Source organism: Pelodiscus sinensis, chromosome Z (assembly GCF_052426305.1).
Source record: "Pelodiscus sinensis isolate ZL-2025 chromosome Z, ASM5242630v1, whole genome shotgun sequence".
Classification (NCBI taxonomy): Eukaryota; Metazoa; Chordata; order Testudines; family Trionychidae; genus Pelodiscus; species Pelodiscus sinensis.
The window spans coordinates 17,476,311-17,494,647 of NC_143085.1; the positions used below are offsets into that span (position 1 = coordinate 17,476,311).

The following is an 18,337-nucleotide window of genomic DNA, read 5'->3' on the forward strand; positions in this document are numbered from 1 at the left end:
AGGAGACTTCTGAAAACTGAACATTTTCTATTAAAGAAACAAATACTAAATAATTTATAATTAATTTCACCACAGTGGTTTGGGACCAGGAGACCCAGCTTCTATTTCTGGCTCTGCTAGTGATGTACTACATGACCTCTGGTTTGTCTCCTCATCTCTGTCTCCATTTCTTCTCCAAGCCTTCATCTATCTTGTCTAATTAGATTGTAAGATTTTTAGGAAAAGGACTATTTCCTACTATGTGTTTATAGAGTATCTAGCACAATGAGATTCCAATTTCAGTTGAGGGCTACAGTTTCTATCATAATACAAAGAGCAGCTGCTCATGAGAAAGGGAGTGAGAGGGTGGAATTATTGAATAGAGAAGGCCCACAAAATCATGTAAAGGTCTGAATTTAATATTAAAAAGTGACTTCCTCTAGCACTCACTGAGTAGCTCCATGTGATATTCCCTTTTATCCCTTATGACTATACAAAGCCATAAAAAAAAAAAGATATCCACTTACTGTTTTCTGGCTCATTCTTCCTATAAACAACATAGATCACATCCCCAGTCTGCAAAGGGCATGTCTGCTTCTTAACCACTTTCAGTTTATTAATTACTGTTCCATTGGTGCTGCAAAGAGAAACATGGCTATTTAGCCCAAATGCTTTCATAATTATCATGAGGCTGATTAATAGAGGAAGAAGAGGGCAGGGGGATATTTTAGCACAGGAAAGCATTGGTACTGAAAACAAAATGTAGCCAAAATGAAGAGAAGCTGGATAACTGAATGGGAAAAATCTGTCCTGTGGGGCTTATTGCAGAAGTGCTGAGGACGACTTCATTGCTAATTTAGATTCTGGTAAGGAAACATGTAGCTAACTGACAGAAACAATGCTCCCTAACATTTGGAGAATAGCTCAAAATAATTAAAGACCTGCTCCCTGCAGAATGAGCTATAGCTAAGATAAATGGAAGACAACAAAAGGCAGAAGTAATAAGACATCTATGTGAAAGTGCTAAATTGTAGTGGTGGGATTAATACTGATAGGAAGGAATCTCTTGTAAACTGTTTATAGGGTAAAAGTCAATTTTCTATACAACCAGGGACCTCACGCTCACATTTCTTTCTTTCCTCCTGTTCTCAGATGCTGAAAGTTTAAAATGCTAAAGGTTGTAGATAGGAAATGTTTCTGGTTATTAGTGATTCTAGTCAGTTATTTAATTTGTATTTGAAAATGAATTCTTGGAATGAGTGTGGGTTTTTTAAGGACTATAAATTTTCTACATCATACTCTCAAGCTATTAACTATGGATTACAGACCGAAGGAAGAATCTATGTTTCCAGTGATGTTTTCCTCAGCTATTTATAACTCAATAGGGAAAGAAGATGTACATGCACTTACATGAAGTTAAAAGCCAAGCTAGACAGAATCATTTTTAAGTGGAAACAAACTTAAAAAAACCACACGTTGTCTGAGGACTTAAATTTGGAAACACATTAGAGCGCACAGCTCTAATATATATCTATTTATATTTATATTTGCTCTTTCTTTTTTAGAATGTATCACTTCACAAAGTAGATATAAGTTTTAAAATAAAAATCAAACTGCATTTTAAACGTCCCATTACATTAAAGGAGTTCAGATTTCTGCCATTTAAGAACCTCCACAACTGATACCATATGTAAAACGATGCCCAAAGAAGGTAGGGTGTTTTTTTGTTGTTGTCTATGACAGCCTTTAGAACTATAAATCTTTACTGCCATCTTGTGGATGAACTTTTTAGTTACTGCCCCAAGCTATAGCCCAATTTTTCACAAATGTACCATTTTATTTCATGATGGAAAATTATCTAGAAACAAATTTCATTCTTCTACTCTCATTCACCCTTTTAAATAAAAACAGCTCAGCAGACAGGCCTCCAGTCTGCTGTTTACACTAGAAAAAGAAAAGATGACAAAAAAAGAGAATGTTAAATAGCAAAAAGATTGAAGGAGGAAGTCCAAAGTACTGATAGGAGAAAATACTTATAGAATCATAGAATCAGAGTTGGAAGAAACTTCAGGAGGTCATCAAGTCCAGCCCCCTCCCAAGGCAGGAGCAATCCCAACTAAATCAACCCAACAAGGGCTTTGTCAAGCCGAGACTTAAACACTTCTAGGGATGGAGATTCCACCACCTCCCTAGGTATCTCATTCCAGTGCTTCACCACCCTCCTAGTGAAATAGTTTTTCCTAATATCCAACCTAGACCTCCCCCACTGTAACTTGAGACCATTGCTCCTTGTTCTACCATCCATCACAACTGTGAACAGCCTTTCTCCATCCTTTTTGGAACCTCCCTTCAGGAAGTTGATGGCTGCTATCAAATCCCCCCTCACTCTTCTCTTATGCAGACTAAATAAATCCAAATTCCTCAGTCTCTTCTCAAAGGCCATGTGTTCTAGCCCCCTAATCATTTTGGAGGGTCCTCTCTGTTGGACCCTCTCCAATGTGTCCACATCCTTTCTATAGTGGGAGGCCCAGAACTGGACACAATACTCCAGATGTAGCTTCACCAGAGCCAAATAAAGGGGAATAATCACTTCTCTGGATTTGCTGGAAATACTCCTCCTAATGCACCCTAATATGCCATTATCCTTTTTGGCTACAAGGGCACACTGTTGACTCATATCCAGTTTCTCATCCACTGTAATCCCCAGGTCCTTTTCTGCTGAACTGCTATTTAGCCATTCTGTCCCCAGCCTGTAATAATGCTTGGGATTCGTCCATCCCAAATGCAGAACTCTACACTTGTCCTTGTTGAACCTCATCAGATTTCTTTTGGCCCAATCCTCTAATCTGTCCAGGTTTCTCGGGACCCTGTCTCTGCCCTGCAGCATATCTACCTCTCCCCCTAGCTTAGTGTCATCTGCAAACTTGCTGATCCATCCACTCATCCAGGTCATTAATAAAAATGATGAACAAAACTGGTCCAAGAACTCTTCTTTGGGGCATTATCCATCTTACAGTCCATTTATCCAATCCATACTCCCTTAATTTGCTGGCAAGAATATTGTGGGAGACCATATCAAAAGCTTTGCTAAAGTCACGGTATATCACATCCACTGACTTCCCCATATCCATAGAGCCAGTTACCTCATCAGAAAAGCTAATCAGATTGGTCAGGAATGACTTGCCCTTCGTGAATCCATGTTGACTCTTCCTGATCACTTTCCCCTCTTCCAAGTGCTTCATATGGATTCCTTGAGGATCCCCTCCATGATTTTTCCAGGGACTGAGGTAAGGCTGACTAGTCTATAGTTCCCTGGATTGTCCTTCTTCACATTTTTTAAAGATGGGCACTACATCTGCCTTTTCCCCCATCATCTGGGATCTCCCCCGATCTCCATGAGTTTTCAAAGATAATGGCCAAAGGCTCCGCAATGACATTTTCCAACTCCCTCAGTACCCTCGGATGCATTAAATCTGGGCCCATGGATTTGTGTATGTTTAGCTTTTTTAAATAGTTCCTAATTTATTTTTTCCCCATCAAAGGCTGTCTACCACCTTCCCATACTGCGCTGCCTAGTGCATTTGTCTGTCCATGAAGACAGAGGCAAAGAAAGCATTGCGTACTTCAGCTTTTCCCACAAGGGAAAAGGTTACCTCCCTCATCCAGTAAGGGCCCCACACCCTCTCTGATCACCCTCTTATTCCTAACATGCCTGTAGAAACCTTTCTTGGTACCCTTCACATCCCTTGCCAGATGAAATTCCAATTGCGCTTTCACCTTCCTGATAATGCCCCTGCATTCTTGAGCAATATATTTATACTCCTCCCTAGTCATCAGTCCAAGTTTCCATTTCTTGTAAGCTTCCTTTTTGTGTTTGGCTTACAGGGGACATCCATGGTGAGCTTAATCTGGTCGCCTACCATATTTGCTTTTCTTGCTGCGCATTGGGATGGTTTCTTCCTGTCCCTTTAATAAGGCTTCTTTAAAGTACTGCCAGTTCTCCTGGACTCCTTTACCCTTCATGTAAGCATACCATGGGATCCTGCCCATCAGTTCTGCTCTTCTGAAGTCCAGGGTGTGTATTTTGCTACTCTCCTTTCTTCCTTTGGTTAGGATTCTGAAATCTACCATCTCATGACATTGCTTCACAGGTTGTCACCCACCTCTACTTCCCCTACTAGTTCCTCCCTGTTTGTGAGCAGCAGGTGGTACTAAGTGATTTTTTAGTAAAAAAATATATTTCTTCTCCCTCAGACATAGTTTTATAGTGTACATAGATAAGTCAAAAAACACAGAACTATTTTGAAAATCACTTGAAGAGGAAAGAAAAAACATTGGATTGATTTCCTTCTTTGCTCTTGCATAAATTAAAAAGAGGATAGAAAATTTAAATAAATAATTTCTAGTCTTTTTATCTTAGAAATACTGATCCTGTCTAGACTTGAAGTCTCCGATGGCCAAAGGAACAGCAAAGTTCATCACCAAAATGAAGAGACCAACATTTGAGCAATTAGAAGGGAATTTTAGTCAAAATGATTTATTATTTACATGTGTTAAATGACAAAGAAATATTTTGAATCAAGGAAACCATTGTAAAAGATTTTTAAAAAACAACCTGTCTAAGCTTTTAACGTAATTAGTAAGAAGTTACTGTCGAATCTCAAGATGGGCACATGGGACTTTAATATGTTTTAGCGAAATGCTTAGAAAAATGTGCACTCTAGGATATCAGAGAAGTTCACTCCTCAAGAAGAAAAATGGCAAAATTGCTTAAAATGCCAGATTAACATCTAAATGACTAAACTACTAAAATTATATCATTTAAACAGTTAACCAATTAAAGGGAGAGGGGCTGGGGATGCTCTGGCCATGCGGCTGGGGTCAGCATGACAAGACCAGGGGTTAACAGTTGAGGTCAGTTCACTGGTAAGTCTAATTGTTTACAGGTTAACATTTTATATCCCTAGCTTGAATTCCACACACATTTCAATATAGATGAATCCTTGTGCTCCTGTTGAGTAGGGATATTAAGAAGCAGGTATTTAACTAATTGAGCAGTCAATAGAATTGTTATTGACTACTCAGTCGATAGGCAGACAGCTCACACCGGGTCTGCGACCAAATCCCACTGCAGCTCTGGAATTTAAAAGGCAGTAGGAGCCGGGCAGCCTGCCCATCCCAGTTCCTATTGTGTTTTTAATTTCAGAACTGCAGCGGGATTTGTTCCCAGACCAGAGTGAGCCAGGCCACCTGCCCAGCCGGCAGCAATTCCAGTCCACCCATACTCCCCTCCTAGATCCAGTACCCTAACACCCTACCCCAGATCACAGCCCCCTCCTCCCCAAACTCACAACCCAAATCTCTGCACCTCCTCCTAGAATCCAATTCCCTGCACCCCAGGTCACAACTGCTGCCTTTACCTAAACTCCCTCCCTTACCCCAAGCTCCCTTCTGCACCCAACCTCCAACCCAGACCTCACACCTCCTCTATTAATATCATGGAAGAGAACGGCCCTCAACCACTTTCCAAATTCGTGGAGTGGCCTCCCATCAAAAATTATTGCCCACCCCAATATAGGTTGATTCTGATAGCAAAGCTGGGAGCACATCTCTGAATGGAACTCTTGGAACGTCTAGACTACATGCCTCTGTCGCCAGAGGCATGTAGATTAGGCTACCCGACATAGTAAAATGAAGCGGCGATTTAAATAATCGCCACTTCATTTAAATTTACATGGCTGCCGCGCTGAGCCGACAAACAGCTGATCAGCTGTTTGTCGGCTCAGCGCGATAGTCTGGACGCGCGGGTGTCGACATCAAAGGTATTTGTCGACCACCCAGGTAAACCTGTTTGTCAGCTCAGCGCGGCAGCCATTTAAATTTAAATGAAGCGGCGATTATTTAAATCGCCGCTTCATTTTACAATGTCGGGTAGCCTAATCTACATGCCTCTGGCAACAGAAGCATGTAGTCTAGACGTACCCTCAGAGTCTATTCTCTGTCAAGTGTGGGACAGTCAAACTACTGGATGAAGTCTCCAAGCCCTTTACTAGAGAGACAACAGCTGTTCATGGTACTTCATGATAAGACGGAAATATAGCACTTTGCTCTGCAGCTTCTGCCAGTTCAATACTTTTCCCTAAACTCAAAAATGGAAGTATATACGCATACATTATATAGCCAAACCTCCTCTCCTCTCTGGCATTAGGCAGCCCCAGCCCTTCCCACAGCCACTGGGGAGGGCCAGGTCTTGGCATGGCAGCCCTGGCCTGCCCCAGCTCTCTCCCTGTAATTGCTGAGGGTTGGCAGAGATTGGGCTGGACCAAGGCTGGCCTAGTTCTCTCCCCTCTGGCCACCAGGGAGCAGGGCTGGAACAAGGCTGGCCCAGCCCTCTCCCTCTGGCAGGGATGTGGGAGGAGGAACAGGACAAAGCGACTGGACCTCTCCCTCTGGCCATGAGGGGGAGGCCACACAGCTCTGGCTGTGAGGAGAGGGGCGATGGGGTTCTAAACCCCCACTGGTGAAGGGCAAGTCCGTGTGGCTCCCATACACCCCCTTCTCCCGGAGCAACACAGCACATGTCCTGTGGCCCCCTCCCTCCACACAAGCCCCTGAACCCCCCCCTTGCCACAACTCCCACAAGGCTGTTTGGCTCCCCACATCCAAGCTCCCTCATGCTCCTACCCAAGCCCACATGTAGCTGAGTACCTCCACCTCAGCCCTGCATAGCTGTGTGGCTCCCCTGAACTCTCCCTCCCCACGAGTCCCCATAGGCCCTGCGCACCCTCCCCCAACCTGAGTCCCTGCAAGGCTGTATGGCTCTCGCATATCCCCCGAGCTCCAGAGAGATTGCACAGCTCCCATGTTTCCCCTCCCCCCACCCAAGCCCCTGAGAGGTTGCATGGCTCTCGTGCACACATCCCTCCCCCCTCCCCACGGCTCCCACATGGTCCCCTCACCCCACAGCTTCTGCGTGCCCCCCAGCTCCCACTTGCCTCTCCACCCCCACCCAGGACAGTAGAGGAGCTACGCAGTTCAATTTAAATTCCAGCAGCCACCTGCCTACGCTCAGGGGCCAGTGGCATGTGGGGGAGGGGTTAACTGTTGGCCCCTGCCACACAGAGTCAAGAGGTGGTCATGGGGGAGGGAGGGAACAAAGTAGGGCAGCCATGTGGCCTCTCCCAGGAGCACCAGGGATGAGGGAAGCCACATGCCTTGGGAGCCATACAGCTTGCATCTCCTGCTGCCCAAGGCCTCACTGGGGCAGGTCGGAGCATGGGAGAAGCTGCATAGTTTACGGCTCCCACGGAACATGGGGAAGAGGGAGGCCACATAGCTGAGGACAGAAGGAGGGGCTGAGGGATGCAGAGTGACACATGATGTCACTCTGTGGTCCTGCAGGGAAAATTTTTTAAAGTATAGTAAGATTATATATGTCCTAAATAAATATCAAAAGTGAGTTTCCAGTCCTGAAGAATCCCACTAGCAACACATCTACCAACTCTGATCAAGAGAATGAGGAGGGAGTAGGTAAGTAAGTTAAATTTTGCCAAAGGAAACTGCTGACTAGAGACCCTTGTACATCCTGACACAGGCAAGAAAGTTTGTACATCCCAACTAAGTTAAACAATGCCCCAATAGCTATGTGCGTAAAAGAATCACTACATTCTTATTATCTGTGAATGAACACTTTTTACAAAATACTCTATATCTCGGGGTGATGCTTCCTACCACGGGTGATTGCCAGAGCAGTTCCACCTCTTCGCCATGCCTCCTCCCCTGAAGCCCTTCCTGACAGTGCCAGGTCACACACCCTGTTATACCATCTCTTGGGAGAGTGGCCTTAGGAAAGGAGTGGAGTGGGGGCAAGGCAGGAAAGGATGGAGTGGGGGCAGGAAAAGACTGGTTCCTCTCTGAACTAGGGATTGCGCAGGGAGGAGTCACATGGGGAGTGCAGGCATGTTGCTGTGCTCCTCTTTGTGCCCCCCAAGCAGATGCTTTTGCTATATCTAGTCTATCTGGCCTCATCCTCAAAAGAAAACTGCACACCACCACTTTCAAAAGAGGAGCCTGGGAGTTTACATTTGTTACTCTGCTAGACAGGGAAAAAATCATGGGTTGAACAGAGACACTGTTGTAAACAACCATAAATCCAGTCTGTAAAGCACTAACCTCCTCTTTAGTCCTATGCCTGCAGAGGATCCAATGGTCCACTCTAACTTTCACAGTTTTTTACAATATGTGCTAATCACTTCTGCTAAACACGCTAGCTATGTCTACACTGGCAGACTCTTGCACCAGAGATATGCAAATGAGGCTAAGCATGGAATATCACCGAGCCTCATTTGCATACCTAATGAGCCACCATTTTTGCGGAAGAGGCTCTTGCGCTAGAAGGAGCAGTCTACACTGCCGCTTCTTGCGCAAGAAAAACCCTTTTGTGCAATGCTGCTATGCTGATTATTTTCAATAATAACAGCATTGTGCAAGAGGGTTTTTCTTGCGCAAGAAGGGAAAGTGTAGACAGCTCCTAGCGCAAGAGCCTCTTCCAGAAAAATGGTGGCTCATTAGGGATGCAAATGACGCTCAGCGACATTCCACGCTTAGCCTCATTTGCATATCTCTGGCGCAAGATCGCGCCAGTGTAGACATAGCCTCTGTTCCATCTTTCACTAGTTGTAATGCTCGGAGTATCTTTCCCAGACCTGAAGAGCTCCGTAAGGCCTCTCTCACCTAACAAAAGTTGATCCAATTAAAGATACTGCCTTATCAATCTTGTCTCTCTAATATCCTGGGACCGACAATTTCAAAGTATAATAAACTAGATACAAGTATTCATACTGTGCTCATTACCACGGCATCCAAAAAGGAGTTCCAACTACCAATAAATCCAAAGTCCAGACAACTCCTCAAGTCCCAACTTTCTATGAAATACAAGCTACCTTCAGTAATATTTTAAACACCAGAAGGAATAATAAATCTGAATCTCTATTATTCATACTCCTTGCACATTTTGAGGGTTGTCACTGTAAATTCATTTTTCCTCCAAAGAAGCTGGGGTGGGGGTAGGGAAGAGAGATAGTATGCTCATAAAAATTAAGTGTGCTATATATTAATTCACTATGAATAGTTTTTAAAAACTCCTGAAGTCACTGACTTTATTTCGCAATGCTGCAATTACAACCACATAAGACAAAAAGTTTACAAACTACCCAGCATGTTCCATCAGTCTATTTTTCATCCTGTAAGCTAAGTATTTCAGGAGGAGATGCATTTTAACGATTGCTGGATAAATTAACACCTAAAAATAAGAAAGACTGACCAACTACTCTCTGATATGTACAGCTAACCCATTTCATAAGTCCTACACGGAACTTTACTTCAGCAACTAGTAATAAAAGTTTAAAGCAGGGCTAACCTGGTATCCTCTAATGATACTTGTCCAGATTTTTCATCCACCGTGATCTTACAGTGATCTCCAGACACAAGTTTGTTGCCAGGAAAGGACAAGTCACAACCTTAAACAGAACAGGTTTATGATCAATATGCTTATAAATACCCCATGAGCATTTACCTAGGCAGATCCCATCACAGAGACTGATCAGTCCATTTAAAACCTTTTCATTTAAAAACAATTTTTTTTTACCTTTGGCAACACCACTTTTAGATTATTAAAGACAAAGAAATTTTAAAACCCGGTGCAGTTCACTGCCATTAGGCAAATTCGATCTTGAAAGTAGTAAGGGGAAATTTAGTAATGATTTGGGGGGTGATGGGAAACTTTCCCACCCATTCTAGGGCTATTGGCAACCCTCGCCAATTTGATGCTATTTTAATCTCTGCTTCACAACCATATTTCAGGGCTCCACACTGAACATCTTGCCATACCATTCCATCCTGCAATATCACTTCCCTTAGAAGAGAAGCCATAACTAAGGAATATGATTCATTTCCTCCCATTCATAGCCTGGATTACATCCCAACACATTCACCCTCCCTAGTCAGGGCAGACACACATTCAGGTATAGTAGATCTAGAAATAAATAAGTCACCATTTGTTCCTCATAATAGTTTGTCACTATTCTTGCACAACTGATATTCATGGGACAACTAGCAAATACAGAGCACAAGCTGTGCTGCACAACTTCATGATATTGTGATTCTTGCTGAAATACTTTTGAGTGAAACTACAGTGACAAGAATACTGTAGTTTCACTCAAAAGTATTTCCAGCCACACTTGTGTGCCACATCTACTTTGTGTGGCTCTTGGAATATATGGTAAGGGCAGGGGAAAAGAGGGGAACAAAATGGACTAAATGATATTTTCCAGAATACTACATATTTTCTAATAGGGTAATTATGCTGAAGAGTAGATGAGAAATTTTGGTTATATATCTTTATCTCCAATGTAAGTTCATTGAAATTCAACTAGAAGATTTCCTAGGGTGGGCACCTTGTTAGTTATTACACATATTTAACAAAACAGTCATCAAAAAGGGCAACAAACACAGGGTAGTGAATTTAAGAGAAAAAGATATTTAGCTATTCCCTATAATATGTTCCATGAATTCCATTTTGACTGATGATATAGTCTACAAACTAAAATATACTTTCTTAAATGCTGGTTGTTGCATTATGATATGTACCGACCTAGCAAATAAGGCAAAATAAAGTTAGTGCTAGTTAGCACAGTGCAGGGTTAAGTGGATAATTTGCCTTAAACATGGAATTCCCTTCAAATGTCAAATACTCAGCACTTTTGAACACAGAAACACTTGGATTTCAAATCAACTTTGTATTTTATTAGCAACCATTATGCAGCCAGAAGAATTAAGGCTGTCTGAATTGAAGGTATGGGTTAAAGTGTGAAAATATTGCATTGCAGATCCTTCCCTTCCCCCATTTTAGCTCTTGTGATTTAAAAGGGGTCAAAGGTGACAGAATGGGTGTGATATAACAGTTTGGTTTGAAATTTAGTGCTTTTTACATATTTATTTTTATTTGAGCAGAAACTATCAGGGAAACCAAAAAATTCACATCATTGGATGTTCATGTTACCCCCTTATAAAGAAAGCCAAAAAACCAGGGAGAAAGTAAAACTTTTCTCTCATGGAGAACAAGGGATTTAGTGACAAGCATCAGAGGGGTAGCCATGTTAGTCTGAATCTGCAAAAACAGTGAGAAGTCCTGTGTCACCTTATAGACTTTAAAGGGATTTAATGGCAAGCATTGAAGTGGGCCTCTTCTATCCTCTCCTCCTCCTCTAGATCCTCACAGGAGATATCAACATACTTGGCATGTTTCAGAGTCCACCTTCACAGATTTTTAAGGCAAGAAAAGATCACTATGATCACCTCATTCAACCTCTTGCACATCTTACCTTTCTTCCGCCCAATTGTCCACTCTCTTTTCAGCAGTAACACATGGGGCTCTGCTTCATCACCACCTAACCGGATCAGCTTCCCCCAAGGATGTTGCTGTTGTTTTTCGTCTCCTCCCTCAGAGTGCTCCATCTGGATTCACATCTGATTTAAAAAAAATGAAAACAACAAGACACCCAGGGAAAGTTTCACTTGGAAACAATTCAGCTCTTGAACATACCTCTTTTCTCCCTCTCCCAGCTTTCACTGATTCCCTCTCCCCCATCTTTTTCTTCCTGACCCATCCCTCTCCCCCAAGGCATCGTTTCCTCTCTTCCTTATTTCTATTTCCAACAGCAGCCTCTTCCAGCAACCTCCCCAGAAACTGCCCCTCAGACAGCTGCACGCACACCAGCCACAGCTCTCCTGGTGTTTGGGCTGAAGTCCCTCCACTGTACTTCCTCTCCCCGACAAGCAGGGCCCCCCCCCGAGCCTGGCCCTCCAAGGCCTCTTACAGCCCGGACTCTGAGACACACGGGAGCGAGGCTGGGGCTGCTGCTATCTCCAGCGTTTACTTCTCTCCCCAGCGCGTCTCTCCCGCTCCCCGCCCTGTCCCGAGAACAAGGGGACTTGTGGGGGGGGGGGGGAGGCGCAGCGATCCCCACGCCCAGCGCCAGCCTCTTACACCCAGCGCTGCCGCGGAGGCTGCTGCTGTCAACACACATTGCCAGCCATCAGCTGATCTGCGCGAGGCGGGGCCACGGCCTCCCCCACGCCTTATATTGGAGACCGGAGGCGGGCAATCATAGAGAACCCGGAGGGTAGAGAGGCACCGGAAGAAAAGGCTTCCGTTCCCCTCACAGAGCGGGCCGCGCTAGCCGCCACCTTCGCGCTCGGCAGCCATCTTTGCTTGGGGAAGCCAAGCGGAGTAAGGACGGGCGGCGGCCATCTTGGAGGTGGGCACCTATGGCGAGGCTGCGTTGGACATTCTGGATACGGGCACTCTTCCCTTCTGAGGGAACAGATTAACCGCGGAGTCGGCTGGCGTCCATCTTTGTTGTGGTCAGAATGACGGGCATTCAGCTAAGCGTTACCCTTCGCTGGACTGACAGACACCGACCCCGGGATACCGTGACTTCTGTTGCATAGCCAGTAAGTAAGCTACAGCTACTGTGACCACAGCAAACAATCGATGCCAGTTTAGCTGACACAGAAGGAACCAGCTGCCTTCCCAGGGACCTGCCCCCCAGACAACTCTGCACCCAAAGGGAAACGTATTGATCTGCTGCCCAGCCTTTCTAGTCTTAAATGAGCGCTTGAGAGACACTGAAACACAAGCATAGGATGGGACTTACAAGTACACAGTTGGCAGAATTGCCTACTCCAAATATTAGAAAAGCAGGTGTCACTATTATCCCCCCGGAAATCTATTAATCTTGATAGAAATGTAGCCGTGTTAGTCTGGTGTAGCTGAATCAAAAACCAGGACTGTGTAGCACTTTAAAGACTAACAAGATGGTTTATTAGATGATGAGCTTTCGTGGGCCAGACCCACTTCCTCAGATCAAATAGTGGAAGAAAATTGTCACAACCATATATACACCAAAGGATACAATTAAAAAAATGAACAAATATGAAAAGGACAAATCACATTTCAGAACAGAAGAGGGATGGGGGTGGGGAAGGTAAATGTCTGTGAGCTAATGATATTAGCTTCCCCGGTTATCACCTCTATCTTTGTAATGGGTAAGGTAATTAGATTCTTTATTCAGACTCAGGCGTAAAGTGTCGAATTTAAGCATGAATGACAGTTCAGAGGATTCTTTTTCAAGTGCATCCTTGCCACCATGGATATAGAAGCTCTATACACCAACATCCCACATGAAGATGAATTACAAACAATTAGAAACACTATCCCAGAGGAGTGATAGAAATGTAGCCGTGTTAGTCTGGGAGGACACCACTGCCAATCTGATAGCAGACCTATGTAACTTTGTTCTCACCCACAATTATTTCCAGTTTGAGAACAACTTATACCTCCAGATCAGCGGCACTGCCATGGGTATACGCATGGCCCCACAATACGCTAATATCTTCATGGCTGACCTAGAACAACGTTTCCTCAACTCCCGTCCCCTTTCACCCTTTCTCTACTTACGCTGCATTGATGACATCTTTATGATCTGGACGAATGGCCAAGAAACACTGGAGACATTCCACAGAGATTTTAACAACATACACCCCACCATCAGTCTCAGCCTGGACCATTCTACACGAGAGATCCATTTCCTGGACACCACAGTACAAATCAGCAATGGAAAATTAGACACCACTCTCTACAGAAAACCCACTGACTCATACAGTTACCTACATGCTTCCAGCTCCCATCCAGAACACACCATACGATCCATCATCTATAGCCAAGCCCTTCAATACAACCACACCTGCTCTAATCCCACTGACAGAGACCAGAAACTTCAGGATCTCTACCAAGCATTTATAAACCTCAACTACCCACCTGGAGAAATAAAAAAGCAAATTGAAAGAGCTAACGAATACCTAGAAACCATGTACTTCAAGACAGACCCAAGAAAACCAACAATAGAACACCACCAGTCATCACCTACAGTCCCCAACTTAAACCTGTCCAACACATTATCAATAAACTACAGGCAGTCCCCGGGTTACGTCAATCCAACTTACGTCGGATCCCTAGATACAAACGGGGGGCGGGGGGGGGCGCAGCTAGTGCGGGGTGCTTCCCCCACAGTCGCCGCCTCTGGCGGCGCAGGGGGCGCTTCCCCCCAGAAGATCAGGGAGACACGGAGCTAGCACCCCTCCTCCCCCCCAGCAGACCAGGGAGACGCGGAGCTGCTTTTCTTGCTGCGGAGGATGCAGGTCTGCTGGGGGGAACAAGACACCAGCCAAAAGGGGGCACCCCAGAGCGGAAAAATTAATTTCCTAGGGAACAGCAGGAGCAGCAGGCAGTGAGACCCATTGGCTGTGTCTACACTGGCATGAATTTCCGGAAATGCTTAAAACAGAATAGTTTTCCTTATAAGTATTTTCGGAAAAAGAGCGTCTACATTGGCAGTCTGCTTTTCCGGAAAAGCCCTTTTTCCGGAAAAGTGTCTGTGGCCAATGTAGACGTGCTTTTCCGGAAAAGAGCCCCGATCGCCATTTTCGCGATCGGGGCTTTTTTCTGGAAAAGACTACTGGGCTGTCTACACTGGCCCTTTTCCGGAATAGTGTTCTGGAATAAGGACTTATGCCCGAGCGGGAGCAGAATAGTTTTTCCGGAATAGCGGCTGATTTTGTACAGTAGAGCATCGTTGCTTTTCCAGAAATTCAAGGGCCAGTGTAGACAGCTCGCAGCTTATTCTGGAAAAGCGGCAGATTTTCCGAAATAAGTGGCCCAGTGTAGACACAGCCATTGTGTTACAGTCCCCACCTTGGGAGCAACAGCTCTTTCCCTCTTCAGCACTAGAGCTGCAAGTATCTTGTTAGCGTCACGTGAAATTAACAAGTCCCTTCCAGCCTGGCAGAGGTGAAGCTGAAAAATTACCCAGTGGTGTGGGTGGGCAAGAATAGGGAGGAGTAGGGCAGAAGGGAAGAGGGAATAAGCCCCAACCCCACACCCTGGCTAGAGTGGAGTAGGATAAGCCCCGAGGGGTTGGGTCTGATTGCAAAGTGGGTGAGTGGACAATGAGGACCCACGTGTGGCTAAACTCCTGTTCCCAACACAGAATTTTTCTTTAAAATTAATCCTGTGGATAAATTCACACACACACTTCACAGGAAGGGATTTCCATTTTCTGCTCAGCAGAATACAACAACAGCTTTGATTGTATCAATATTTCACTGTGCTCTCTCAATGACTATTGATTACACTTAATACCCATTTCACTGAACCATCTGTAGCAAATTCTATTTGGAACAGTAATATGCATTGAATAAACTTTTTTTAGTTATAAAAAACGAAGATTCTGACTATTAAATGAATAACAGGGATCTTTCAGGTACCCCAAAAGGAAGATTTGGATATAGCATGAAACACTGAAACTTATGATCAATTTTTAATTAAAATATCAACCAAAAAACCCTTCATATCAAAACAGTATATGTTTTTCTTAGAATAAGGAAGTTGTATGAGAATCAGGGTCTTTTCCACCTAACTCCAGCTCCCTGTCCCCCCCCCAAAATATGAACCAGTTCCGACTTACATACAAATTCAACTTAAGAACAAACCTACAGTCCCTATCTTGTATGTAACCTGGGGACTGCCTGTACAGCCTATACTAGAACAGGATACTAAACTCCAAGAGGCTCTGGGAGACAGACCCATAGTCTCCTATAGACAACCACCTAACCTCAAGATGATTCTTACCAACAACCATAGGACATTCCACACTAATACCAACCCTGGTACCTTCCCTTGCAACAAACCCTGTTGCCAGCTTTGTCCACATATTCACTCTGCTGATACCATTATTGGACCTAACCAAGTGAGTTATAAGATCAAGAACACATATTCCTGTGCATCCAGAAATATAATTTATGCTATAATGTGCCGAAAGTGTCCGTCTGCTATGTACATTGGACAAACATCTGAGACACTTCGCCAAAGGATCAATGCCCACAAAACAGATATTAGACAGGATCACAAAGAAAAAACAGTTTCTTGCCATTTCAACCAGAAAGGACATTGTCTCAACGACTTGATTACCTGCATCCTGCTTCAAAGGCCTTTTAAGACTGCACTTGAAAGAGAATCCTCTGAACTGTCATTCATGCTTAAATTCTACACTTTACGCCTGAGTTTGAATAAAGAATCTAATTACCTTACCCATTACAAAGATAGCTTCCCCAGTTATCACCTCTAATATCATTAGCTCACAAACATTTACCTTCCCCATCCCCCTTCTGTTCTGAAATGTGATTTGTCCTTTTCATATGTGTTCATTTTTTTTTTAATTGTATCCTTTGGTATATATGGTTGTGACAATTTTCTTCCACTATTTGATCTGAGGAAGTGGGTCTGGCCCACGAAAGCTCATCATCTAATAAACCATCTTGTTAGTCTTTAAAGTGCTACATAGTCCTGGTTTTTGATTCAGCTATTAATCTTGGAGAGTCCAGAACAATCCAGGAGGATTGGCATTTTATCACTCACCCTCCCCACAGTCATGAACATCTTTACAATATTTTAAAATGTAATACATTTGCAGTTATTTTCCTTTTGATATGAGCCTTTACAGTGCACTTGGGTCCTATTTTTTCATGCTTTTCCCTGAAAACATGAGGGGTAGGATTACCAATCCACCGGGATTGTCCTGGAGTGTCCAGAAATGAAAGATTAATCTTTAATTAAAAATTATGTCATGAAACCTTCAAAATAAATCCAACCAAAATTGGCACTCCTAATACTAATGAAGATGGTGTGATGGCGCGTTGGGGGTCCCCCATCTCCTGCACCCCGAAATGGCACAAACAGACTGCACCAGCCGGTGGAATAGAGGAAGTTTATTGCCTCTCGAGGATACAGCACAGCACAGATGGAATCTGATCACAGAGCTGGGCTAGGGTGCCTCAGGCCCCTTTGAGATGGGAGGGACTGGGCCCTAAACTCCAGCCCCTTTCCCTAGGCTGTCTCCTCCATGCTCCCAGCCCGCAACTCACTCACACTCTTCCAGCCCTGCCCCCCAGCCAGGGCAGCATTCCACCTTCCTTTGTTCCTCTCCATGGGGGGTGTCTGGCCATACTGGTTTGCATAGTGACTCATCCTGTTTTGCTGGGTCGTGGTACCCGCAGCAGCCAGTGGGGGTTACCCCAGAGCCAGCAGCATAGAAACCAGCCAGGTACCCCCACTACGTCACAGATGGGAACTAGCTTTTTTGTTAAAATAAAGAATTGAAAGCTGGATATTTCATGTACTATTGGGGTAGATCTATTTCAGAAAGTATTTTGATATTTTTAAGTTTGGTTTCTTTCAGCTTTGTGTGAAAAACAAAGAATTTAAACTTTCTTCATGAAAAGTAATGGAGTCATAGCATGGGAGAGTCCACTGGCAACCTGCTATAAGACCCCATAAACTCTGTGTTTCCTGGTGCAGGAGTAGCTTACTTGACAAATGAGATGGTTGTTGACCACACAGGTTTTGAATCCTACCTGGGTTCTGTCAGAAATTTAACAACTTCCTGCTGTGAGAGTAGGGGACTGGACTCGATGACCTCTCGAGGTCCCTTCCAGTCCTATGGTATTCTATGATTGAACATAGACCAGACCTCACAGAAGGATTCTGAAAAATAAATGTTTAGTCAGAATTCTTCTAAGACACTGATGGATTGATCCCTAATGCACCACCCACACATGAAATTCTCACTGGCACCTTCCCACTCCTGCTGGCTATATAGATCCCATTTCAGAATCAGCATTTATGATAGAGGACTTCAGAGGAACTATTCACATGGGCCAAGTTATTTAGGTGCATAAATGTTGTCAGCAGGACCAAGCCCAGAATCAGCATTTAGAATATGATATCTTCATTGACACACATTTATCATGTAGTCTTAGTATTTCTGAGCCTTGAGTCATTAAGGTCAGCTTACATCATTCACAAAGGATGTGTTTATAAACTTCAGGCTTACTTTGGACTTAGTCCTCACCCTCAGCTGCTTTAACACTTATCTTCAAATAACAGGAGAAAATGCCAGCATATGCTGCACATGTTAACTACCTTGGGGGAAACAGATAGAAGCACTGTACCCAAATCTTTTTGGAAACAGTAGCATTAGTAGAGGGAAGAAGTTATTTCTCCCTGTTGTGGCTTTTAGAAAACAAATTTTCTCAATGTTCCTGTAGAAGATCTCCTACCACACCAAGGAATTACTGCACAGTAGTGATAGCACAGAACAAGTGATTGGTGCACCTTCTATAGCAGAGCTACTCAACTTTGGAAGCCCGGGAAGCCACAATGATATAGCATATGCTAAGTGCT

At 44.0% G+C, this 18,337-nt stretch overlaps 1 protein-coding gene across 6 annotated transcripts in view; it reads right to left on the reverse strand.

Annotated features, from left to right (window-relative positions):
- CHFR (checkpoint with forkhead and ring finger domains) overlaps positions 1 to 17,642 on the reverse strand; it is a 45,194-nt gene extending 27,552 nt beyond the window's left edge. Inside the window, exons 1-4 of one of the 6 annotated variants that reach the window (XM_075898380.2) lie at positions 17,509 to 17,642; positions 11,361 to 11,505; positions 9,398 to 9,497; positions 507 to 616 (exon numbers count right to left, since the gene is read on the reverse strand). In XM_075898380.2, coding sequence (XP_075754495.2) covers positions 507 to 616; positions 9,398 to 9,497; positions 11,361 to 11,493 — 343 coding nt within the window. In that variant the 5' untranslated portion in view covers positions 11,494 to 11,505; positions 17,509 to 17,642. Of the gene's footprint in view, positions 1 to 506; positions 617 to 9,397; positions 9,498 to 11,360; positions 11,506 to 11,750; positions 11,971 to 12,025; positions 12,208 to 17,508 lie in introns of those variants that run through there. The other 5 variants (XM_089775218.1, XM_075898385.2, XM_075898384.2 and 2 more) reach the window with 5 other exon arrangements.
- Positions 17,643 to 18,337: the final 695 nt, after the last annotated feature.